Source organism: Sceloporus occidentalis, unplaced genomic scaffold, assembly GCF_023333645.1.
Source record: "Sceloporus occidentalis isolate IW3139 unplaced genomic scaffold, rSceOcc1.0.p SCAF_60, whole genome shotgun sequence".
Taxonomy (NCBI): Eukaryota; Metazoa; Chordata; class Lepidosauria; order Squamata; family Phrynosomatidae; genus Sceloporus; species Sceloporus occidentalis.
The window spans coordinates 1,262,346-1,288,736 of NW_028317040.1; the positions used below are offsets into that span (position 1 = coordinate 1,262,346).

Sequence of the window (26,391 nt, forward strand, 5' to 3'; positions counted from 1 at the left end):
TATCAACATATAACACCTAGTGTTTTTTAATAGATTCAACTGAAACTGTGCTATAAGTTTTGATAAACTTCCTGCGACCTGTGCGCTCCAGTTTAGCCACAGGTTATACTAAAGGGCAACTCAGCTCAGCTTTGTTTCTCACTTTTAGGGACCTGGAAGGCAATCGGATACATACAATCCGCAGATCTGTGTTTCAAGAATGTATAACTGTTCTGTAAGTATCTTCCACAGAAAGTTAATATATCTACTGTATATTCATGTCTGTGACTTGGAAGGTTCTTGAGAGAAATTATAAATAACCATCATTCTGTTGAATAGAATTTATTTTGTGTTATTGTTTGAGATCTTGAAGAATGCATATGTTATAAGTATTTTAAAATCTGTTGAACTCTGTGACCTAGTCTGCTTAGATCTTGGCAGCAAAAAGCCCTAAGTGAGCTAAATAGTGATCTTGCTTTATTAGTCCTCTGTATCGCTTCCTTCCACCATATACGCTGGTCTTACACAAACAGATTTCAAAATACGTAGAACAAGTTCAGATTCTTTTTCTAAGGGCTATTCTAGTTTGAAATCATTTTATTCAGAGCCCCTTTCTCCCTTTACATTGAGTGTATGATCAAAACCAGTGGAATATTCTGGCTTAGAACAACTAGGCCTAGGATTGTAGATTTATTGGGGCAAATCTATCTATTGGGCAGCCAGGCTGCTTGCAACATTCTACCCTCTCCTCTGTTCTTCCAATTGGGGGATAGGGTGTGCACAGAGGCTACCCCCTTTTTACGGAAGTACCTGGACAAAGAAACTGATATGGGGAAGAAGCGGACGGAAAACCCCCCAGAAGGACAGGAAGAGGTAAGAGAAGAAGTAGAGCTGCGGAAAAGGAGACACGGAAGTGATCCGCAGAAAAAGTAGGGAGACATTGTGACATTGAGAGATGAATGACCGTGTGAGTAAAGGAGTGAGAGGATGAGAGCAACAAAAGCAAAAGCAGTGGTTTTGAATTTTATATTTAGGTGTTTCAGTGTTTTCTTTCTTTCATTAGGATCCATAGTTTGGGTGAGTTGTCTTATATTATGGTACTTTATGAGCACTTTAAAAGGTTTAAAAATGAATAGCTGTCCGCCTCCCCTGTGGTCTGGCAACTCTCACTACTGATTGGCTGCTTGAAGAAGCCAATCAGTGGATGGAAAGTGCTTCATTGAAAATTAAAAGGATTTGTAATATTTCTAGTAATACCCATCTTTGACAGAACCAATGTCTTGATGACAGAGTCTATGTAATATGACTACAATGTATAGTGTAGATATATTAAAAAATGTAAATGCAAAGTCATATTGTAGTCTAAAATAATACATAGAAAGATGATAGTATTTAGCTCATATGTACAAGTTCAATGGCCTGAAAAGAAATCTGCATTTTAGTATTAATGGAAAAATTAGTGGTGCCATTAAAAATGATTGATGACTATTTAAATCTAAGTTGTCTCTTAAGACGCAAGTTTTAAAGGTCTGCTTAGGGAACATATTTTTCCAAAGACATTCTCAAGTATTTTATGACCAAACTATCTTCTTTATATTGTTGCCATATTTATTCTGTGAAAAACGGAATTTAGTATACAAAAGTAATATGCAAGTGTTCTCAAAGAGTGCAAAGTGAGTCAGATAACATTCTGCCTTCATTTTTCCATTCATTTTCAACACTATAATCCTTAAAAAGTTTGCTTAGAAAAGGAAAGTATAAGGAATAAATACCAGTATTCCTTTTAGAATATAAGAGATGCAAAGGAGAAGATCATTAAGGGGGATGGGGATTCCAGGGGAAAAGGTGAAGTGGGTGGATTAAGAATTAATGACATAGGGGTCATAGAGTGATTAATATGTTTAATTAGTGTACTTAGAATAGCCAACTCACCTCGGTCATGGACCTTAGAATGCTTTGGAGGATACACAGGCAAAGAAAGCATAATCCAGTTTAGGCAGGCACTGGTTTGTGTTTCATTTTGGGGTCTGCACATTTTAAAATGATTTATGCTAGTCTCTTAATATTCTGTTCAACAGAATTATTTTATTTACCTTTTTCTGTGGTCTTGGGCATTATAGGTAATAACTTAGTTACTGAACGTTAAATATCATGTAGTTTAGTGAGGAAAAGGACATGTTTTGTAAATCACTTTTTATTATGTCATAAAGTATTATTACTGTATATATTAGTCATAAAGTGCAAGGTAGAGCCATAGGTGCCATTTTTTGGATTTCCAAGAAAGGAAGCCTAGTTAGAAAATGACGGTGCATAAATAGTATAAGGGGTGGTCATGGGGACCAACATTATTATTTTTTTTATTATTATTTCTTTTCTTGTTATTCTGGTTGACGTCAAATGGGATGTCTCTGCTTTCATCTTAACTTCTCTTGAACAGACCCCCCGGTTAAATTGTAAACACCGCTGTAATATGACAGCAGTTTGGAGATTAAGTAATCCCTGGGTTACTGTTAATGTTCAGATCAACACAAATTGACTATGCAGCAGTAGAATGGAGCGATTGCTGCTGTAATATCCATGAAATGAGGTGGGTTCCTAGCATGTAAGCAAGGTAGAGTTGTTTTCTTTAGGTTTGCTTGCACTTTAATCCAAGCTTGATTGCTCTGGCTATTGCATCTCTAAATTTGCAGGTACCAGTTTGGCCTTGATAGGTGAGTGCTGTTACAGTTAGGCAAAACATCAATTGCCCACTCTAGTATGCTAAACTCAAGAGATCGGTCATTCCATTCTTCCACCTGAAAGTTTAAACACAGAAAAACAATACAGAAACATCCAAGACAATAATTTGATTTCTATAACAACAAGGTATCAGTTCTTCCTTTTGTGTAACGTGACATTTATGTGTTCCTGGCAAAATATGGATGAGGTAAACTTTTGCATGATTATTGAAGAGGGTTTGTAACCGTACTAAAAGTGTTCTAATGCTGCATTTAGTTATAAAAGATTACTTGAAATGGTGAGAGGTCCCCAAAAAGAGTCTGTTGCCTTTACATGTCTGCCAATGTCTATCCGTGTTCCATAATAGGAAATGCGGTCTTATTCTGTTCCTGGTCACCTGTATCACCTTAGTATAAGACTCATGTTTTGATAGAGCTGCCTGAGTATCAGAACGGACTGTGCCACTGGGGTTGAGGAGCCTACTAGGGGCTTTACCAGGGCCCTATTGTCATTAAAGATGGGTCTGGGTATATTGATGCTCATATTGAGGTTTTACTTGCTCCTGATATGAAGTGGGTGCAGATATGGACACTAATTGCCAAATGTTTATAACAGTCTGTATCATACATAATGTCCCCTCTATTTTCCGTTCCACCACAGTGAAGGCTTTTGTTTCTGTAATCTTGACCCCATAAAGTGCCTCTCTTTTTAGTATGAATTCACTTGCAAATAAACAGAGAATAACTTTGAGTTATCCAGTATCAGTTAATTCCCACAGCCAAGGACCAACCCTTACAACTGCTTTACATCTCCGTAAAACTGTCAGTGGAGCCACTGCTTTGCTTCCCTGCATTCAAACACTGAGAAAATGTTTATACAGGGACATAATTAGATCTCAAAATTCAGGCTTCTGACGGAAACCAAGCTCCCCGACATGATTCTGGCAATTGCACATCAAACTGTGGATTTGCAAAGCAAGTGAATGTTCTCCAAAAGAAGAACCAGCTTCCAAATAAAAAGTTACCAATGAGTTATCAGATTGAATTGGAGTTTCCTTAACCTGTCCTGTGGACAAACACTTGAATATTCATACAAGTTCTTTGTGTGTTCCAATCTGCATTCAATGGAAGCATTTCTTTTAATATGGTTCATAATATAAATGTCTGATTCAGTTCCAGTGCTGCTCCTGCACATATGGATATCACGTGCATGAACCGCTCTAAATAACCACAGCTCGAAATGCATTATTCTGTCATGGAGGTCTCTTATGCACACACTCCCTGCTTGAATACTCGCAGCAGGCATCCCTTTCAACACCAAAACACACAAAAAGCAGATATTAAAACAGATGGTTGTATTGTATCGTTTTCTGAGACTAGAGTGCCGACTCATAAAAAACAATTTTCCATGTGAAAAAATCTGAATTTGCTTTAATACACCACAAGGATCAAAGGATGTGACATTATAGTAATACTTTGCAGCTCTGATGAATAGAACCAACTCTTACGTATCGCAGGTTTGTGTCCAGATAAATGATCTGCACGTACGAGACAGGAATAATATTCACTTTAATTACTCTATATGCTTTCAGGTGCCATAGTAACACAGTAGTTGAGGTTTAAAGAAAGAATAAACGTATTAAAGTGATCTGTAATTTTCTTCCTTGTTTGCCGTTTTTTGTAGAAGGGGTTAATGCGGGGTTAACGCGGTATGGGCTATGCAGCAGCTTTGGCGCCAGGATTTTAATGATGGCAGAAGAGCCCCCTGCTGACAACCAATAGAGTCGCTCGTACAGACTTTTAAAATCCTGGTGCCACAACTTGGCTGGCAGAGACCACTGGTCTCCCTGCTCCAACAGTTAAAAGTCTGTACAAGCGACTTTATTGGTCGTTCGTACGGACTTTTAACTGTCGGAGCAGGGAGACCAGTGGTCTTTGCCGGCCAAGTTGCACCGTCAGGGGTTAAAGGGCCGTGAGAGTGAGCCTATTGGTCACCTGCAGGGGCCTCCTCTGGCATCATCCAATTGATAACCCCTGACGGCGAACCTACGGATTTCCGCTCCCATTATCTACGCAGCATCGCAGGGGTCATCGAGTGAGCCTATTGTTCGCCTGCAGGGGCCTCCTGTGGCAGAGGAGGCCCCTGCAGGTGACCAATAGAGTCGAACCTATGGAACCTACGGATCTCAGGGTTTTTGCCCCACTTTCAGGGTCTCATGTTGAAGGGGCAGTGTAATCTACACTGTTGTGATGTATGACTCCCAATTGGTGCTTTTGCTACCAGTATGTTATGGTTGATATCCCTGCTTTAATGCAGGTGACTCTACTCAAGGTTTCCATGTGGACCAGTATTAGAGCCATTTGGTCAAAACATTTGTGCAGTAACCGCATAAAATATTTTCGATAAGCTATTAAAGCGTTAATATTTCAAGTGTCTCGAAGTCAGCTCATGAAATAAGTTCTTGTGCATGTGCATTAGTTTATTTTCACTTTATTACATTAATTATCATTTTGAAGGCAAAAGGTGGCAGATTATTCAAGCATTAGCCTAGTACAAACATGAAAGGCACATCTACCAATAAATCTGTACAGAAATAGCCCAGCTTTTACGTGGTTACATGGTCGTTTTTGCATTTGGTTTATGATTACGCAATGCACCAATGTTCCAGGCGTTCATTCACGTTCTTTGGGAAAATTACTGATAATACGTACAATTATCCACTCGCTTTGTTTTGGTGCTCTACAGCTCCCTGTGGAAATGGAAAAGATTTAATATGATTTAAAAATGGTACTGCAGAATTCAGCTCGTTTTATTGTGGCTGATGAGAGGCAAGATAGCAAATTGACCCACTTTGTGCGCTCCCTGTGGTAGAACAAAGTGAAAGTTCCATTCTTCTGCATTCCCGGAATGTGCCACTTGGCTTTTCCACTTTCCAAATCCCAGTTCACAGAAAGTGCTTAATAGCTCACGTTTGAACATTATGTTTGTTCCATTCTTCTTTACTCAGATGAGAATAATCAATTAGTTACCAGAACATACTAATCAGAGTGTTTATTAGTGCAAAGTTTTGCACTAGCAACAATCTGACCTAGTCGATTATATTTGTCACTATGGGTTTTTTTAAATAATTACTTCTAGTGATGGTCAGAAAAGTTTTGAGAATGACACAAATATTAGTTTTCACCAAGTCTGCTGCCTCAGCTTAGATGATGGTAATTTGCATATACTCCAGAATGTTATCAGAGAGTTATCAGATGAATTGCAATCAATTGCAAATACCCTCTTTGCCATGAAAATGAACTTTATCCCAAAAAAACATTTCCACTGCATTTCAGCCCTGCCCCAAAAGGACCAGCTGACATCATGTCAGTGATTCTCTCAGCACAGGGGAGAGTGTTGACGTGGACAATGCTGGAGATCACTCTGTTATGTCGATTGAGTTAGAATAACAGATAGGAAGCTTGACATCATTGTTCTTCCTCTGTTAACCATGATTACCTGCAAGGAAACACGTGATGTCATCATTGCCTTGCACAAAAAGGGCTTCACATGTAAGGATATTACTGTTAGTAAGATTGCACCTAAATCAACCATTTATCGGATCTTCAAGGAGAGAGGTTCAATTATAGTAAAGAATGCGTAAGAAAGTCCAGCAAGCACCAGGACGTCTCCCAAAGTTGATTCAGTTGCGAGATGGGGGCGCTACCAGTGCAGAGCTTGCTCAGAAATGGTAGCAAGCAGGTGTGAGTGCATCTGCACGCACAGTGAGGTGAAGACTTTTGGAAGATGGCCTGCAAAAAAGCCACTTCTCTCACGTCAGGCACAGACTGATATTCTGCAAAAGGTACAGGGATTGGACTGCTGAGAGCTGGGGTAAAGTCATTTTCTCTGACGGATCCCCTTTCTGATTGTTTGGGGCATCTGGACAAAAGCTTATCTGGAGAAGACAAGGTAAGCGCTACCATCAGTCCTGTGTCATGCCAACAGTAAATCATCCTGAGAACATCCAGAGGCGAGTGGACAAAAAACTCCCCAACAAATTCTGACAAACTCCTAGCATTTATTAAGCAAGAATAGGTTGCCATCAGTCAGGATGTGGCCCAGAAGTTAATTGACAGCATGCCAGGGCAGATTGCAGAGGTCTTGAAAAAGAAGGGTCAACACTGCCAATATCAACACTTTGCATAAACTTAATGTAATTGTCAATAAAAGCCTTTGACACTCATGAAATGCTTATAATTATACTTCAGTATAAAATAGTAACATCTGACAAAAATATCTCCAGGCTACGTAACCAAGACAAGGATAATGAAACAAATTAATTATCCTCCAACTTTGCATCTTTTTGGCCAAATAAAAGGTATCAACTTTGACTGAAGACTTCAGGTTTTAGCAAAACTAAAATAGTTTAAAAATACTTTTTAGCTTGTTTTTTTTTAACAATTATTATTATTTTGGGGATATTTGGTTTAATAATAACTATATGACTATGGATGCTGACATCTGTGGCAAAAGCATTGGCTTCCTTTTCTGACGTTCTACTTATAAAGACTGCCAGAATCAATCTACTGCTGCCAAAGGGAGAGTCATTTCATAGGGAAAAAATAATTATTGAGATCTCAAGGACATGCAAGGTGGGTTTTTACCTAATACATATATATTATATGCTTTAATATGCAAACACCATTCCATATGTTTATTTAATGTGCAGAAAATGAAAGATATATTTCAGTTAATGACAGATATTCTTCAAGTAACATTGATTGTCACAACTCTCATTTGATATCCAGTAGGGCTGAACTAAGCTGACTTAGTTTCTTAAAGGGACTTGGCAAGGATTGCAGATGAAAGGTATCCTGTCTTCTCTATAAATGTGGTTATTAAACTTATGTATTACTGAGACCACTATTCCAATCAGTGTTATGAATTCTTATATTAGTTCTTGGTAAGTATAGTTGGTGGAAAGTTGTGTTACCTGATTTGTTAGTTAGTGCCATCATTTTCCTAACAGTATGACATCACTATAGTTACTTTTTGTTACAATGGCTTTAATGATTAGGAAGGCACTAATCCATGTTGCAAAGTGTGCCTGGTGAATCCATTTACATCCGCTTACATAGTAGAACAATAACCTTATTTAGTTCTGAAAGATACCTTGCAGATGTGTATAACCATATAAGTATATAATACATACGTCTATACAGGGCCGGCCCAAGGCAAAATGCCGCCTGGGGCCCCCCCCCCTGCCCCCCCCCCCCCCTTGTACTTACCTTTCAGCAGTCCTGCGGCGAGTCTCCCTGTTCGGTCTCGGTGCAGGGAGAACAGGGAGACTCGCTGCAGAGGAGAGAGAGAGGCGCGTCGAGCGGGTACTGACAGCTTGGTAAGCGAAGACCACTCGGCGCCCCTTTCTCTCTCTTTCGCTTTTTAAAAAAAAACAAAAAACTAAATCCTGGACTGTTAGGTGTGCCTTAAGGAGAGGGTTGAGGAGCACTGCTATATTGTACAGAAATAAAACTGGCAATAATGTATATAAACTGCAGGGACTGTATTTATGGAAGAGATTGGCTAATAACGTGTCAGTAGTCGCTCTATAAAAACAAAAATGTCCAACTTTTGCCATTTTAAAAGTTGCGAGAGCTATTGCCTTTTGGCCCCCGGTGGTGACTTGCTAACTCAAGTGTAGTGCCAGTTTTGTTTGACCCATCACATCTCCTTTGTAATTGAATTGATAATCAATCCCTGGATAGGAATAAGGCTAAGGTATTGACATTTGCCATAAGTGTAGCTTCAGTCTCTGTGGTCCATGTTACCTGCAGAAATATTGTTCTTTCTTGTGTGGACCATGAAATGTAAACCTCAGCCAGTTGGTTCTTATTTGTAAGGTTTTGCATGCAATGAAATTTGCTCTGTGTACGTCTAGCTGGCTCCCCCTAGTGGTCATTTGTTGAAACCATTACTGATTGAAAAGGACTTTGGCATCCCTTTGTCTACAGGTCATCACATTTACTAGAAGAGTTCTATATAAAGTTCTTTTTACATCTGTGACTTAAAGGGCTGCATTGGTGCAACCAGCATGGGCCAAGTTTTGCTAAATCTGAAAAATGATGTATCCACATAATTAGCACTTTTTATTTAATTAAAAGTGTAAGGTGCTTTTGCTTGTATCCGTAGGTGCTTGTGTTTTATTTATTGCTTTATGATTATATGACATCAAACATTATCATCTGATAGCAGCAGCCTGGCACAATTTGTGTGAATGTGTTCACGTGCATTAGACTCTTTTAGGGTCAAAATGTATCATTTGTATCAGACCAAGGGTCCAACTGTAAATGCTGTTTGCCCTATAAATATATTATAAGGTTGCCCTTCAAAACTCTTTTTTTTTAAGACCCTTACAGGCAAAGATGAGTGCTATTGTACAAAACATACCAATAAATCTTATTTAGTAACCTGCAACTTCTTAATGTTTGCTCTACAGTACTTTAAATGGTCAGACCTAGTTTTTAACCCACGGTGACCTTATTGTAACCAACTAAGGGTAATGTCTAGAGCCCTTCTCTCCTTATCAAGTCTGTTGGGGTGGGGGCAGTTCTAGCTGTAACAGAGAGAATTTGAAGTCTTTGACTCTGATCTTCTCTCTCATCCAATTAAATCAAGAGGTTGTTGATGTTCAACATGTTTATGTTTTTGAAAGGGACATAGGTACTTTCTTGTTGGTACATAATTTTACTTTGATTAGACCACTGTCTCTGTAAAATAAAAATGATTGTTGCAGAACGAAACTAAGTGTCATCAGAAGAACAGAAATAATCACATTCAAGCTGCATAAATCTAATCTCACAATGCAGGAAGCTTTTCCGCTTTGAGATAAGAGATTGTATGAGCCTTTTGAAGTAGCAATTTCTTTTTAGCCAGTGAAGCAGAACTATGATTGTTCTGCAGTCCCATTTCCAAATCCTATCCAAGCTCAACAGTACGATCATAAAAACAAGAAAAGAATGGTTAATTGATATATATATATACATATATATGTATATATATATATATCTGCACTATGCTTGTCATACTATGGGGTTTATTCAGGTGAGTGACTCAGGGAGGTTCAAATACCTGTCAAGTATAATATTAAATAGACTTAGTTCCTATGTGAATGAATTTACTGTTTTCCAATGCGTTTTGATTTAGCCTAAGTTGACTTGAACGGATTTATGTACCGATCATCATAATTCCTTATGAGCTGCTTAAGATGCTGTCTATATATTTTACCGGGTCCTAGATGTGAGATCCCATCCTATTTAGCTCTTCAGTTGGGTTAGATTAAAAATGTCTATTGAACACCTGAAGTGATAATTATTTGGCTTTGAACCATGAGTACTAAAGGACCAGCTCATGGTCTTGTGAGTACATGACATGACCATGACATGTACAATTATGTCCCTGTCAAACATAAATGTCACATTGAGACAACCGTATTGCCTTGTGAAGTTCCCTTTAGTGCCTAAATAAAGGTAAACATGTTGCTTTGTATCTACGATATTAAAAGATCTCGCATTGATAGTTTCCCTTTTTACATTTTCTAAACCTCAGGAAATCTAGGTAAGAGATTCTTCCAAATTCATGATTACACATAGCTATGTATAAAGAGAAATCCTGGTACAAAGCATAACAGAAAAATCAATGTAGACACCATCCAACATGTGAAAAGTGTATAAAATGAAAATCTTTATAAGATTCTCCCATTACCGCATCTTCACCTCAAAATAAAGTGTTATCTAGTGAGTGAAGGTGTAAAGTTAATGACAACACACATGCCCAGATCTGCTCCGGCCTGCTTCCTTATCTTCGATCTCCAGACGCATTTACAAGCACACATTTTGGCAGGGATTGGTACTAAAAGGGAGTAATAAAGGTAATAAAAGGTACTAAAAAAATAATCCAAAATGTGCCTAGTAAAATGCCGTAGTGAAATACGTAGTGTTATACTCCAGCACTCAGCATTAATGACACATAAGTGAGTCCTGGGGGCTGACAACATCAATGCATCTCTTCAGTAAACCCCAGGAGTAGCCGAAATCTTTCACTAAAGGAAGCGTTTGCATTAGCGTTGCAATTTCAACTAACTGACATCATTATGCATTATGAAGGGTCATTCGTCCAGGTTTTTCCTGTCTTTGTGTGTTCCCTTGTACAAAAAAAGCAAACTTAACTATATGTTTTTTACACTCACTCTATCGTAGGGTCCTGCGCAGAAACAAGATTCGAAAAATTCAACCAGGAGCTTTATCCCAAATGAACAAGCTGGTGGATCTGTGAGTCATTTCTTCTGTACAATCCTTTCACAATTGATAGTAGCCTTTATCAAAATTACTGGAAGCCTTGAAGTTGACCAACCACGTTTAAGGACATAAAACCTAGTGGCATCAGACCATTAAATATCATAAAATGCTGGACTTCCTGATATATAAAATGTGCATGTTGCTAAAAGCTTATAACACATTTTATTTAGTGTCTTTAATTTTCATAACTTGAAACTTTTTGTAACTAAATTGGCCAGATTTTGTCCGACAATGGCAGTGATTATACTACAAAGTAATTTCATTTGTACTCAAGATATAAATAAGCATGAATGATTGCATTTTAATACATAATTTGCAGACCCAACTTATTTTCTATTTACTGTTTTTCATACAATCAGAGATCTGTCTGTCAATCAGATTAAGGAGCTTCCACCCTCCTTGTTCACGAACCTGCAGGACCTCCAACAGCTGTAAGTGTTCTGCTCCAACAGAGTCGGACACATTTCACATTGTGAGCAAAAATGAATACTGTCTAGGGGATAAGGCGCGTGAATCTTCTTGTGTTTAAACACTTCTAATTAATGAACATGGATAAGAATGTAGAACTATTATCCCATGCATTCCAATTTACTGCTGTCAAAAGAAGTGAGGTGGAGGGTGTTACACTTAGTAGTAGATCTGGATATCTTAGTGGTCAGGGTAGACATATGCCCAGAATGGAGAGATTTGCTTTTTTCTTTTATTGACTATTTTATTCATTTAATACCACTTTCTTTTTTTAATATGAAAACGTCATTTTCTGTATCACTGTAGCCACATGTAGGGGTGCGGAGAACCTTGAAAGAGGAATAGGTGCAATGTTGTCAGGGGGTGCCAGGACACCACTTTTACTTGAATAAACATTGACCTAAAGGTGCTGTTAACAGCTGTGAATTCTAGAGCCCTCAAGCAAAATTCAGAGAGTTCTAGATCTAGTGCCAGATTCTCACTCTGCTAAAGCACTGAATGAAATAAGTGGCTTATACTCAAACTTGGGAACTTCCCATGTTAACTACTCAGAGTTCTTCATCTTCTGGAGAATGGCTTCATGTAAGGCCGTGTGTAGTCCTAGAAATCCTTAAGTGAGCGGGAACTGGGCAGTTATATATACTATATGTATATATAATACATACTAGACTTGTGCATTCAAATAAAATTTACTGAATTTTGGTAAATTGGTAAATTCAGCAATTTGCACAAAGCCACTAAAACAAGTCCAGAATCGGATGAAAACAAAATAAAAAGTTCACTCTCATTTTCATTCACTCTCTCTCTCTCGCACGCTCTCCCCGGGGCCTCCCAACAGCTGGTCTGTGCCATCATTGCCCCCAAACAACTTGTTTGTGCCTTCATTGTCCCTTGCCCCCCCCTTCCACCATACACTCTGATACTCCTGATATGCTAACTGAATGTCCTCACGTAACCAAATACGTGAGGCAGTATAACTATAAATATATACATAATAAACACACAAAGCCATAATGCCCTTACATACTTCAACACACATACACATACATGCTTAATATTCATTAACACGTGCATTCATTGAGAGATATCCCCACATAAATACATCAACACCTGTATACATACTGACTGCTATAAGCACAGATCACAACTACTACCTGCAGGGAACTTTCCAGGGTTAGCAATCCAGCACTCTCCTCAATCTGGTGCAGTGACTTTGGGAAGGGACTAACCATTCAAGGTGGTATGCTAGCTGCACTTGAGGGAGCAGGACCCAGACAGCCTTTAGTAAGTGGGCAAAAGTGAGCCAAACGCTCATACCATGCCCAGAGAAAGAAGAAACTTACAGTGAAACCCAGAGTGTTACCGGGTATAGACATGGTCCCAGGACTACATGGGATAACTTTACCATAACTCCAAAAATAATGTAACTGTGTGTTTTTTTGTTTCACGTTTGCTTAAAATGATGGTTGAATAGTCTCAAATGAGTCCTAACCTAAAAAAATACCTCCTCGAAAATAGTTTTTATTTCTAAATCTTACCCATAATATGGTTACAATCAGAATGTTAATAACCATATTACTATTATGGTTATTGTTTATATGTTTGTAAGATTGGGAGATGACAGAATTTGCTTACTGTGTTTACCTTTCCAGGAACATCTCTTTCAACCCATTGAGCCACATTCCACAAAATCAGTTTGATCTCCTGACGAACCTGCAGTCCTTGTAAGAGCCTTGTTTAATATATACTATAATATCAACATAAAAACATGAAAAAATAGGCATAATAGATGGGCCAGATGGTTCATATCTGCAACAAATACTATGTTCTTTGTCTCCTGAGGAACCTTCAAGTTCCCCTTTACATATTTATGATAATTCTCCTCTCTCACAAATACCTTAGTGATGCATGTGACATGTTGCCTTTCATGACAAATTAACACCTCCATTTTAACAAATCCTTTTATAAATTCATTGCACATGAATTACCTTGAATAAGATAACAATATGAAACCCAGGGGGACATATATCTTACACTATGTTACAGGATAATTACTGTGGAAATATTCTGTCTATAGAAATGCTTGATATAGAAGCATGGAATCCCAGCATATTCTTATAATGAAAGCACAATGTGTGATATTAACTGAATTTTAGAGATGAATAGACTTCAATATACCGACAGTTAACTAGTATATAATTGCAGGCACCCCACTGTGTCATAGAAACACAGAATTGTATGACAGTTAAGAATCGTTTGGCCCATCTCCTGTAATACTGAAACCATAATCATTCCTTGATCTTGTCTTATATTCAGGATTGTGTTCTCCTTTTCCATGCCATACAGATGTTGTATGAAAGCGCTATTCAGCCTACACTCAGGGGATACATAACAAACCAAGAAATCAATGCACATCCTATATGTATTATTTATGCGTACACATGTTTATTGTTTTTTTCAACATTAACAAATCCAGAAAGCATACAGGAGCGAGCCTAGGGTTAGTGGCACGTGGGTGCAGTGTTTACCCCCCCAATACGAACACATGTACTAGCATGCAAACTCGCACTTGCTTACTCCCCCCTCTTCCCCTCACTAACATGTTAAGGCTCAACCCTGGTACTACAACACAATAAGCTGATACAAGCCCTCCCGCTAACACATAGGTTGACACACACACACATATATATATACCAAATACTAAGAAACACACAATCAAGCACCATATACTTACACATACAAACACTATCCAACACCATACACATGAGCAATACTACTACTCCCCACCCCTTTCCCATTATCAATGCAGCTCACAATGCTGCCCCCCACAAAAACAAATGAAAATGTTAATATCTAAATAATTAATGTGATTATATATTATATATATATATATAAAAGTCACAAAAAAATTAATCAACATATTTGCAAAGCTACAATTATGATCTGAAAATCTGAAAATATTCCAAGGGAAACTGTGTGACAAGTAAAATTTTATTTTGAAATATTGCGGGGGTGTTTAAAGTACAACCTGCTTTTTCTGCTGACTTTCCCTTTAAAAAAAACAACATACAATAGCTTCCCTGCAGTCACGTTCCTATGGGAGCAGACCAACTTTTAAAAAAATTCAAACTGATGTTTGGAGACCTCAAATATCAGCTGTCAGTCCTCAGAGAAACATCCATGTAACTTAAAAAGAGCAAATTTGGTAATGGTGATACCTTTATTGGCTAACACAATTGCATTAGAGAGCAAACTTTAGAGACTCTCATATCTTGGATATCATATGAGACCTAAGTAGTCCTATAAGCTTGCAATCTAATTGAATTCCATCAGCCAATAAAGGTGTCATCTTTTTAATATTAGTAGAAGTACACAGATTTTTCTGAAAGCTATGAAATAAGTATTGTAAAATTGTGATGGCTCTGAGATGGATGGAATTGTGGAGATATTTGATAGCGATGGTAGAAGAAATCTTGTAGTTATTGCTTATATATTTTCTTGTTGACAGAGCCATGGAAGATATGGAGATTCCAAACATTCATAACCGCATGTTTTCTAGCCTGGTTAACTTGTCTCACATGTAAGTATGAAGGTGTAGGAGATACTATAAGCAAGAACATGTCACAACCATTGACAACTTTTTCCGCCACTTCTATTGCTGGTAATCTCTTTCAAGATTACCACTTACAGTTCGCCCTTAAGGTGCATTTTGCTTTTTTATTGATTTGTAATCCTAAATGTCTGTTTAATATTATAGAGATATGTCCCTCCCTTCTTTCCCTGCAGCTAATATTATAAAGATATGTTCCTTTCTTCTTTCCATGCAGCTAATTATATAGATATGTTCTTCTCTTCTTTTGCCTGCAGTTACTTCAAGAAGTTCAAGTACTGCAGTCATGCTCCTCACGTACGGAGCTGCAAGCCCAAGAGTGATGGGATCTCGTCGTTTGAGAATCTACTTGCCAACATCTTGCTCAGAGTCTTTGTCTGGGTCATGGCTTGCGTCACCTGCTTTGGGAACCTGTTTGTGATTTGCATGAGATCCTTCATTGTCACAGAAAACTGCCAGCACACTATGTCCATCAAATCTCTGTGCTGTAAGTGGAATCTTTTACAAAAAAAGTAGCTACCCAGGGCCCAAACATCCTCGGAGAGCCACCCGCAGCTGTCCCTTTCCACAGTGATTGTCTTACAACGACATGGCAGGCCTCTCTGTGTGGGGGTTGTTATCACAGAAGCTGCAAGAAAAGTTAAGTAAGACCATAGTTAAGTAAGACATACATTCCACCACCCCCAGCCACAAGTGGTTTGTTCCATGTTCACTTCCTGTCTGGAGTGTGAGCAGGGAGTGGTTCAGGCTTATCAGATGAGACCTAAGTAGCCCAGAGTGTGAGTCGCAGAGCTACCATAGAGACTGCTTGTTTTATAGGTTGGCGGTTATGTTATTGTTAATGATGATATTGTGTTTGGGATGGTCACACTGAGGAGTCATAGACATGCTTAAGTGTATTGATTTGCAAATAACCAATGTATTCCTTACATATATGTATACGTGCCTTTGCATGTATTTCTGTAACATCAACGTTTCATAAAATGTGGGCTTATTGGTGACTTTCCGTGAGTTTCATGTAGTTACTTGGGCTTGTGTTGCCTTTCAAAATGCATACAATTTCATGTAAACTATAAAAGGTAACTGTTCACAATTTTAAGAGTATTTTTTCATTTTCATTTCATTCATTTTTTCGTATGTGCAGTGAACTCTTGGCCAGGGAAGCATTTTTATGGTCACGATGGTCTTCCATCAGTCTGATACCGTGTTTTTTTGTTTTAATTTTTTTCCATCAGGTGCAGACTGTCTAATGGGATTCTACCTCTTCTGTCTTGGAGCCTTTGATATAAAATTTCAGGGAGAGTATAATAAACATGCTCAGATATGGATGGAGAGCTGGGAGTGTAAGCTCGTGGGCTCGATGGCAATGCTGTCATCTGAGGTTTCCGTCATGCTGCTCACCTATATGACTCTGGAAAAATATTTGTGCATTGTCTTTCCGTTTAGCCACTTCCGAGCAGGACGTGGGCAAACCTTGTGCACCCTGATTGCCATATGGGGACTGGGCTTCCTCATCACTGTCATCCCCTTCTTGAGCTATGACAAATTTGGAAACTTCTATGGCAGGAATGGAGTGTGCTTTCCTCTGCAATCCGACAGCACAGAAAAGTTTGGAGCACGGGGTTACTCTATCAGCATATTTTTGGGTATGGACATGTAGAAACCATGTAAAATTTGCCCTGCAAAAAAGTATAGTATATTTTATGTGGGCACACAAACATGGAAAATGGGAATCTTGATTAAACCAACTTATGGTAAAAAAACATACAAGTACTAAAAAAAAGTAGGCAAATGGTTAAAACTAATCTGGAATGAAATTAAATAAACATCATCTGTTTTATAGAAATCAGTACAGCACACATCTAGCTTTGCTATTCTACAAAATAAAGGGAATTTATAGCCATCAGCTTTGGTAGCTTAAAAAAAGCCCTGATATTTTTCCAGCAGCAGATATGCATCATTCCCACTTAATCCACCAATAAGAACTTGCTCGCAATAATAGCTTTCACTTAAAATTCCGCTATGTAGTGGTTTATTCTTGGCCCATTGTGATCAGCATGGCAATTTGGTCTTTTAATAGTCTTAATCATTTGTTTTTCAAATATAAACATTCTCTTTTTGGTTCAATATTTAAACATAGGGCAATTGTATTTACCGTATTGGCTCGAATATAGGGCGCACTTTTTCCCCCCACTTTAAGTCTTTAAAGTGGGGGTGCGGGCTATATTCGGGGTCTAGCGCCCGACGGCAGGGACATGGATACAGATCCCCCGCAGCGGTGCAGGGGACCTGTATCCTACTCTCGGATGTGCTCAGACAGCCTCCCCTGCCAGCACTTCCCACGGGGGGAGTGCCGACATGGGAGATTGTCTAAGCGCATCGTGCAGACATTCACCGGCAGCGGCGAAGCGTGTAAACAGCCTCCGCTGCCGGCACGTCTGCACGATGTGCTTTAACAATCTCCCTTGCCGGGAATTCCCACGGGGGAGTCCCGGCAAGGGAGATTTTAAAGCACATCTTGCAGACGTGCCGGCAGCGGAGGTTGTTTCTGCTCGCATCGCCGCTGCCGGTGAACGTCTGCGAGAACAATCTTCCTTGTCGGTACTTCCCATGGCGGAAGTGCCGGCACTGGAAGTTGAATACGTGTTATGTGTAGATGTCCCCCGCCGGCCCCGCAAGACCCCGTGGAGTCTGCACCGGTAAGTCTGGTGGGGGGGGGAACATCTTGGGGACAGAGTGGCAGCATATCTCGGGGGGGGGGCAGAAACTTTTTTCATTAAAAAAGCACCTAACTATATTCGGGTGCGGCCTAAATCCGAGCCAGTACGGTATATCATTTATTGTGAAGGAAGCTTTAAAAATAGATATATGCTTTGCTTTATTAATAGATTAATCCAGTGTCGTGCTGTGGGTTATAATACATAATGAAACCAAGCATCCGTTCAAGATCAGATTTTAACACCTTCTTCACCAAGGGTATTTTGTACCCCAAAACCTGGGACTTTTTTTTAACATTTAACCATGCCAATATAGAAAGAGTTTAAAGGAACAAAAACAATTTAACAAATAAGTAAGAACGTATTAGATTTTAGAGGATTATGGATAAAGGTGTTGCAAAAACATCAATTAACCACCAAATCTTACTTCACAGTATTACGTTCATATAAAGTCTGGTAGATCCATTTTATATACCACATTATGCACTTATGACATATTTATACATAAGCATCATAGAGCATTTTATGGGTCTCCTACACAAGTGGGTTGAAGTGAAGTGTTCCTTAAGATTTATGTACTTGCACTCAGGAACCATTTAACTATAAGTTATTGATTAGACGTTGCAATGTGCCACTTGTGCTTTGATGTCGCTTTTTAGCTGTTGCTGGCAAAAAGTAAGACAAAGTAAGACAACATTCAGATCGCTTGATTTCTATAAATGTAGTTGGTATTATACTTTCGAATTAATAAAAGTTCTATTCTTAGAAAAACATTACAATCTACAGCCTTCCAGGTCTTGTAGAAACCATACATGTAGTAGTAGGAACCGTGAATGGGACAACACAGTTGGATGCTGGTGCTTTCTGGATGAAACTGGGAATATTTTAGGAAATTGTTAGTAATCACCTAATGCAACCATCTAAGCAAAACAATAAAAAATACGTTACTGTTCCTTTAAATGAATTGTTGATGCGTACACTAAAAGTTTAATGAATATCAACACAGATAATGAATTATGGTCTGTTTTGTTGCTCTGTTCTAGGTCTGAACGTTCTGGCTTTTATCACCATTGTCTTCTCGTACAGCAGCATGTTCTGCTCTATACACAAGACTGGTGCTAAAACAGCAGAGCGCAGCGTCCTCTCACGTGAAGTCACTATTGCCAAGAGATTCTTCTTCATAGTCTTCACTGATGCCCTATGCTGGATCCCCATCTTTTTATTGAAGGCAGTCTCCCTCACAGAGGCTGAGATTCCAGGTAAGAGAACATGTAGAAGAACGATCTAGCAGAAGCCCCGAGCCCCACAGAAAGCAAAAAAATGTTTAACAAAACTAATTTGGATATGCCTTATACGCCTCCTCAGAGCAAGGTTACCTGCAAGGTAAAGGAGTCTCAAAGCTTCCAAAGTACAGGCTCGGTCAACAATACTACAGATAACGGATAAGCTGATTTTTAAATGAAAATCTGGGGCACTTATTTAGTACCGTTACATGATTCCAACATGTTACAGATGAAGAATCAGGATGTATACACTATTTCTGACAGTATGAGAAGAAATGCATCCATTAAAAATGTTATGTTATCATAAACTCGTTTTGTTTGAGATAAATATATAAATATACTTAACCCCACCTTAACCTGTGGGCTGAAAATACTGTAGAGTATGCCAAGAGTATGAGGAACTGCACTAGGGATCAATTTGATTCTTATTCCGCTACCCGGATGTCCTGGTTGGTCTTTTTGGCCCTCATGAGCCCACTTGCTTCACTATGACCTATTGACTCATGGTCCACTTCCCCTTGTTTTCTTTCAAGTTAAAGATTGTTCCTTTAATGTAAGGCTTGAAACCGTAACTAAATGCACAATTAAATTAATGTCAGAAATATTAGGTTCTGTTCCGTTACCATTAACAAAGCAGAACTTTTTTTCCCAATCACCAATACACTGCTCTTCATCACAGGCACCATTACATCCTGGATTGTGATTTTTATCCTGCCTATCAACAGTGCTATAAACCCCATTTTATACACGCTCACGACCTCATCCTTCCAAGAAAAACTTAAACAATGTCTTCAGGGAAAAAGGAACCATATACAAGAGTCTGGAAAGAGTTTTACATTGGTGTCCATTCACATCAACACTGCTTGATGCTGCCGTCGCCCGATACCCTCCCACAAGGACCAACGCCGGCTCCTGCATCAATCACTAGATACCAGCGGGATTAAGACGAATTGTACCTCCCTCATCATGTTATACCGTGCCTTCAGTAAGTCTATTGTTTGCCATAACGGAAGAGCTGCGGTGATCAGAATGCCAGCGCAGAATGGTGGATGCGCCTTTTAATACAGTTACAATCACCCAGGTCATTCCTGCAGCAGTGTTTTCTATGATGACTATTTGCCATTCTTTAGCCTGGATTCCAAGATAAATGGGGAAACAGCTGCAGACAACGGAGGCCTGTGTGTAACAGCTGTTGAAAAGAAAAAAACATTTTCACACCCTATAAACCAAAAGCACAACAGCAATTGCAACGCATAGTGATTGCTTGGTGTAACAGAATAATTTCACTACTTTGACAAATATTGTAGCGAGTTCATAAAGCAATTTCTTCTCCAGTGGTGAAAAGAATGGAGGTTGTACAGGAGATCTCTCGTTACTGCTGTTCAGTGTCAAATCAGGATTTATTGACTATAAACAATGCTTTGCTGTGTATACTGGATAGTAAAACCAGACAGAATTGTAAATAAAAAAGGACATGTAAATATATTTATAGTTCCTTATATGAAGACTTCAGGTTTCATATGTTGTCGACATGGGTATGGGAATTTTTAAACAAATTAGCAATTTAAGCGTCCTACATTCTGGGTGTTTCGGGGCACTTTAAGTGAAGGATATGCAAGCGCCGACACTAACCCTTCCTATTTAACCAGCAAAAAGTTTTTTTTTTTTTACAGTAACAGATGTGAAAGGTATTCAAAGTTACTTTGTCAGAGAATGGAGTTTCATTAAGACTATAATTTTCATACTGTACAAAATTGCAAAGTTGTTGACTATGTTTACTTGAGAACACAAGGGTGTTAGGGGCATCTTCACTACTATTGCTATCACACTTGTTCAAGTCTTCTGCAAACTCTCAGGTTAGTAAATATACCCTTCTGTTATACATCTTAACACCCTGGTGTATCTATGCATTGTGAAGGAACCAACTGAGTAAGCTTCTCCTGCAAGGAGGGCTGACCTTCCCTTGTATAATTAATAGTTGATGCAGAGAGATTTCCCCTCGCCAAATGCATCCATGTTTGTCTTAAAGGACCGCAAAACTGCAGGTTTCAAAGATTATTATTTATGCTTTTTGTTCATAGGGTACAAGTAAAACAGAGCTTAGTCACGTGGTTTTAAATTTTCTGTTTATCTTATGCATCGTTCACATACTCTCCCTGTAATTGTGTACTTTCCAATAACCCTTTTATAGAAACATACACGTTGTCCTAAATAAGGCACACAGGCAGCCCCAGCATTGTTTAATAAGTGAATAAAATAGTGCATGTCATTCAAAAACATAGAGCTCCTTTAACTTTTTATTATTCAACATAAGCTCAATAAACCATACCTCCCGAGTATCCTTTAGAGACTTTCTTCCCCTGATGTTTTTTTTGCTTTCTAGGAGCTCAGAATGTTTGATGGGTGCGATTGAGCACAATTATTTGTATGAAACACAAGATATGTTTAAATTAAGTACTAAATAATAGAACAATATAAAGTAACTTAGGCGCCTACTCCCAAAAAATAAATGCAGCAAACACTGGATATACCACCTAAGAAAACAAGAAAGGTAAATGCAGTGTTATAAAGTGTTGCGCAGTAGAAATAAACAAAATGAGGATCAAATGATGTTTCCAATAATACTCAAGGCCGCAAAAAAAACATGTAAAAAATAAAATATAGAAATGAGTAAATTTGTATAAAGTATAGAGAGCCACTGCAATATGCATACCTCCCCAACAATTTTTTTAATTGCTGTCACGGAAGTCACCAATACAACAAATTGCACTTCACAATGTCGCGCTCTTAAAATACACTTCATTTTTGTCAGCACAGTCATGCATATTAAAAATAACCAACACATTGAATTGAATTCCCATGAGGCTCACCCAGACATACTACTTCCATGATGCTGGCTGAGCATCATGGGAACTGCAGTTAACAGTAGATAAAGCTGCAGATGTTAGCTGTGAATTACAGTTCCCATGATGCTCAACCAGCCAGGTGTCCACCATGACTAGGCATCATCGGAGTCGTAATCCACAACCAACACCTGCCACATCACCTGCTGTTGACTACAGTTCACATGAGGCTCAGCCAGACATACTGCTTCCATGATGCTAGCTGAAGTGGGAAGCTGGGAAGTGCAGTCAACAGTAAAGCTGCAAATGCTAGCTGTGAACTACAATTCCCATTATTCTCAGGTGTCATGGGAATTGTAGCCACCCTCTACCTCCCTCTCAGGACCCTTACACACACCTACCCATAAACACACACACACACACACACACTGCCTTTATACACACACCTGTTCATACAAACTGCCTTTACACACACCTGCCCATAAACATGTACACTGTCCTTACTTACACACACCTGCTCATAAAAACACACACATATACACACCAGCTTACAGATACCTATACTGCTCTTACACACACGAGCTTAGAAACATATACATACACTGCCCTTACACCCCTTTCTCCCCATCCTGTGGTGGGAGCGCAAGGTCTGTCACTCACCACAACGCAATGGCTATTGATGCAGAGAGTGTGGGTACAACGTCATATTCCCGCGTTCGCCGTTATTTGCCAGCACATAGTGATTAGGGAGCAGTAAAGCGAGGTTTGAAGTGACAGACCTTGCGCTCCCTAATGTCGGCTGACTTGAGGGAGATTGTGATCTCTCAAATAGTCCTGCACGCTGCAGGTGCTGATCGGGCGACTTGAGGGAGAGTGTGATCTCTCAACTAGTCCTGCACGCTGTGCGCCCCCCGCAGCTGCACCTGAGGTGAGTACCGATCGCACCTCACCCTTCCTCGGCCCCTGCAAAGCGGGACAGAGGTAGGGATAGGTGGGACACCGTCCCAAAATCAGGACTGTCTTGCCCAAATCGGGACAGTTGGGATAAAATACTATAAATATAATGCACAATTCTTGCTCAGCTACATAAAAGGCAACCAGTGGTCATGAAGTCACATAAAAAGTCTTAATAAAGGCTTGCCAGTCACACCCCCTAAAACAGTGCCCCTCTTTGGCCGTATGAGCTATAAGAAGGTATTAATGAACTGACCGGCACAATATGTTGTACAGTCGTGAGTACACCCTTTTAGATTTTTATGGTTTTACAAATTAGAAAATAATCTGTCCAAAAAATAGTTAAATATAACCTCAGATAAATGAACAACGCATACCATATTACATTGTGTCATAATGTTTTTAAAAAACTAAAGCCAACACGGAGAAGCCATGTGTGAAAAACCAAGTACACCCTTACTTGCTTCCATAGAAATTAAGATGCTAAGTAGCAGACAGGTGCTGTTATTAAAATGTCCTTCATAATTTATCATCATCAGCAAGTGTGACCACCTTTATAAAAGACAAAGTTTTAGCAGTTTGATGGTGGTGGAGCATTCAGGTGTATGTTAACACAATGCTAAGGAGGAAACACATCAGCAATGATCTTAGAGAAGCAATTGCTGCTGCCCATCAATCTGGGAAAGGTTATAAGGCCAATTCCAAACAAACAATTTCTAAAGTGAGAAAGATTATTCAAAAGTAGAAAACATTCAAGATAGTGGCCAGTCTTCCCAGTGGACGTTCCAGCAAATTTACCCTGTTAGACTGTGCAATGCTCAGAGAGTTATATCTCAGATTCTACAGACCTCAGCATGTTAAATACTAAAGTTCTTGACAGTACAACTTCTCTCTAAAAATGGCTTAGGTTTGCAAAGTTGCATCTGAACAAACCAAGACACAAGACTTCTGGAACAATGTCCTTTGGACAAATAAGACCAAAGTGGAGATGCTTCGCCATAATGCATAACGTTTAAAGGAAACCAAACACAGCATATCAGCACCAACATATCAACTGTCAAGCATGGTGGTGGAGAGGTGGTGATTTGGGCTTGTTCTGCAGTCACAGGACCTGGGAACCTTGCTGTCATTTTCAACCACGAACCCCTCTGTATACCAAAGTATACCAAAGCCACCTTTCCGACAGCTAAAGCATGGCAGAAATTGGGTCATGCAACAGGACAAGCACACCAGCAAATCTACAACAGAATGGCTGAAAATGAAAAGAATCAAGGTGTTGGCCCAAATCAAAGTCTAGACCTTAACCCAATTGAAATGCTGTGGTGAGATCTAAATAGAGCTGTGCATGAACAAATGACCGCAAACCTCAATGAACTGAAGCAATGTTATAAAGAAGAGCGGACCAAAATTCCTCCAGAATGATTCGTACAGAAAGCAATTACTTCAAGTTATTGCTGCTAAAAGTGGTTCTACAAGCTTTTGAATCATAAGGTGTACTTTTTCACACATGGCTTCTCCATTTAGGTTTTATTTTTCAATAAGTCATGACACTGTGTAAAATGTCATGTGGTGTTCATCTGATGTTGTATTTACCTAATTTTTAGGAACAGATGATTGTTATGTCCTGATATGTAAAACCGTAGAATTTAAAGACTTAGTTTTTTCACACTGCATTTAGACAATATTCTGCCCTGCTTTGAAGTGCAACAGACAAATGGAGTCATACACATGCTTCTCCTGCAAGTTCATACACAGAATTTTTAGTTTAATAAAGCAAGATTCAAAAACAGAAAATATTTTGGAGGGTATTTTATTATTTCTCCGGTCAATGAAGGTGGATTATATTAGAAAACATCCCTTAAATATAAACACTGATAACATGCTGTGTTGCACACAGTTCTCTGGTGACAGAAAAGTACAAAATAGTATATATTATGATTTAATCTGTACATTATTAATATATAACAAATCACCCTTCCACATTAGGTTTATTGTATTGTAGACAGAAGCAGCTGTGATCAGCCAGCATAGTCGATACATTCTACCTACAAGTGAGTGGAATACCACTGGATTGTAGATCACAATGTCCACCCAGAAACTGATTGAAATATAAAGTTTGCAACGAACTCCAAGGCAGTCTTCGCACACATTATACAAACCGAGTGTTGGCGATACATTTTATTAAAAGATCAAAGTGTGAGTATCCCGGCCCACATTGACTTATAAAAATCATACATACAATGCTGAAAAAGGAAATACATAAAGATATTTTTGCTAAAATGTCTAAAAAGGACACTGAAATTAGCATTCAGAATGCTTCCTATTCACATGGGACACTAGGAAGCTGTCCAGTTACATATGCCTAAGGCAGTAGTAGTGCCAAAGTGGCACAGATAGTTATAGCTCTGCCCTTCTTGCCCTGCAAGCAGGAGGCAGTTGTCAGAAGATAACAGGAGCCCCTCTAGTGCCAATGCTACTGTATGATGGACAACATCACATCACATCCCTACAGTTAGTTTAAAAGAAGGGCACTCAAACAGTAGAATGCACGACTGGCTACTCAACACAAAAAAGTCATATTTAGTAAACTATTCAAAAAAATGGATTGGTCCCGAAGGTTGCAGCTGCTAATTATCTGTTGATGGACAAATAGAATGGGTCTGGAACAATCAGGGCCCACAAACTCTGAAAAACTCAACTAGAATTGGCACAAAAAAAGCTCCTTTATCTTGAGGGTCCATCTGACCATCAATAAAATGCAAACTAATGCTTTACAAGCTTCCAGTCCTTCTTTATGTGAGAACCATTAAGGGGTTAATACTACATTAAGAAAGAAGAGACTGAAATTGGTCCAGGCAGGTGTAGCATTGTATCGTGCCAGGAACCAGTCACACTAATTGTTAATCTTTGTTACAAAGGTCGTCTGGTCAGATAAGTACATTCACAACAGTCACATGAAAATACTACATAAACCGTCGCACACACGTTTCTGAAACATACATAACATTCCATTCTCTACATACAATACAATAGTTTGGGGGGGGGGATTCCCATTAACACATTGGCAAAAGGAAAAAAAAAAAACCCAAAAAAAAGAAATAGATAATACTGATCACTGTTAATGCCATCATGAAAAAAGCAGGACAAAGTTTTATATATGTAATTTGCGAATTGGATGTCAACGCAGAATTTTGTCTTATGTAACATGTTGCCAATCAGGAAGGCAGTCGCATTTATCACATGTTTCTTAGAACTTTAACATCTCACAGTAGAGTTCGCTGCGCAACCAGCACCACATCTACAATTTGACCCATTTCAACCATCCCCAAAGCCAGAACCGGTAAAGCCACATAGCCATAGGGTATTATGTTTGTGAATCTGTGGGTGCTAGATTCTGGTCATTGGAAGATTTCCAGTGAGGCTTTTCAATGAAAGAGGAAAAATTCCTGGTAGTACACAATCTGCAGACAAAGTTCCCCACGC

At 39.0% G+C, this 26,391-nt stretch overlaps 1 protein-coding gene across 1 annotated transcript in view; it reads left to right on the top strand.

Annotated features, from left to right (window-relative positions):
* The window catches only part of LOC149287454 (relaxin receptor 1-like), a 56,547-nt gene extending 36,569 nt beyond the window's left edge, over nt 1-19,978 (top strand). The window contains exons 10-18 of the mRNA XM_089492816.1: nt 149-214; nt 10,935-11,006; nt 11,393-11,464; nt 13,154-13,225; nt 15,010-15,081; nt 15,369-15,598; nt 16,347-16,757; nt 18,872-19,087; nt 19,791-19,978. Coding sequence (XP_089348942.1) covers nt 149-214; nt 10,935-11,006; nt 11,393-11,464; nt 13,154-13,225; nt 15,010-15,081; nt 15,369-15,598; nt 16,347-16,757; nt 18,872-19,087; nt 19,791-19,978 — 1,399 coding nt within the window. The remainder of the gene's footprint in view (nt 1-148; nt 215-10,934; nt 11,007-11,392; nt 11,465-13,153; nt 13,226-15,009; nt 15,082-15,368; nt 15,599-16,346; nt 16,758-18,871; nt 19,088-19,790) is intronic.
* Nucleotides 19,979-26,391: the final 6,413 nt, after the last annotated feature.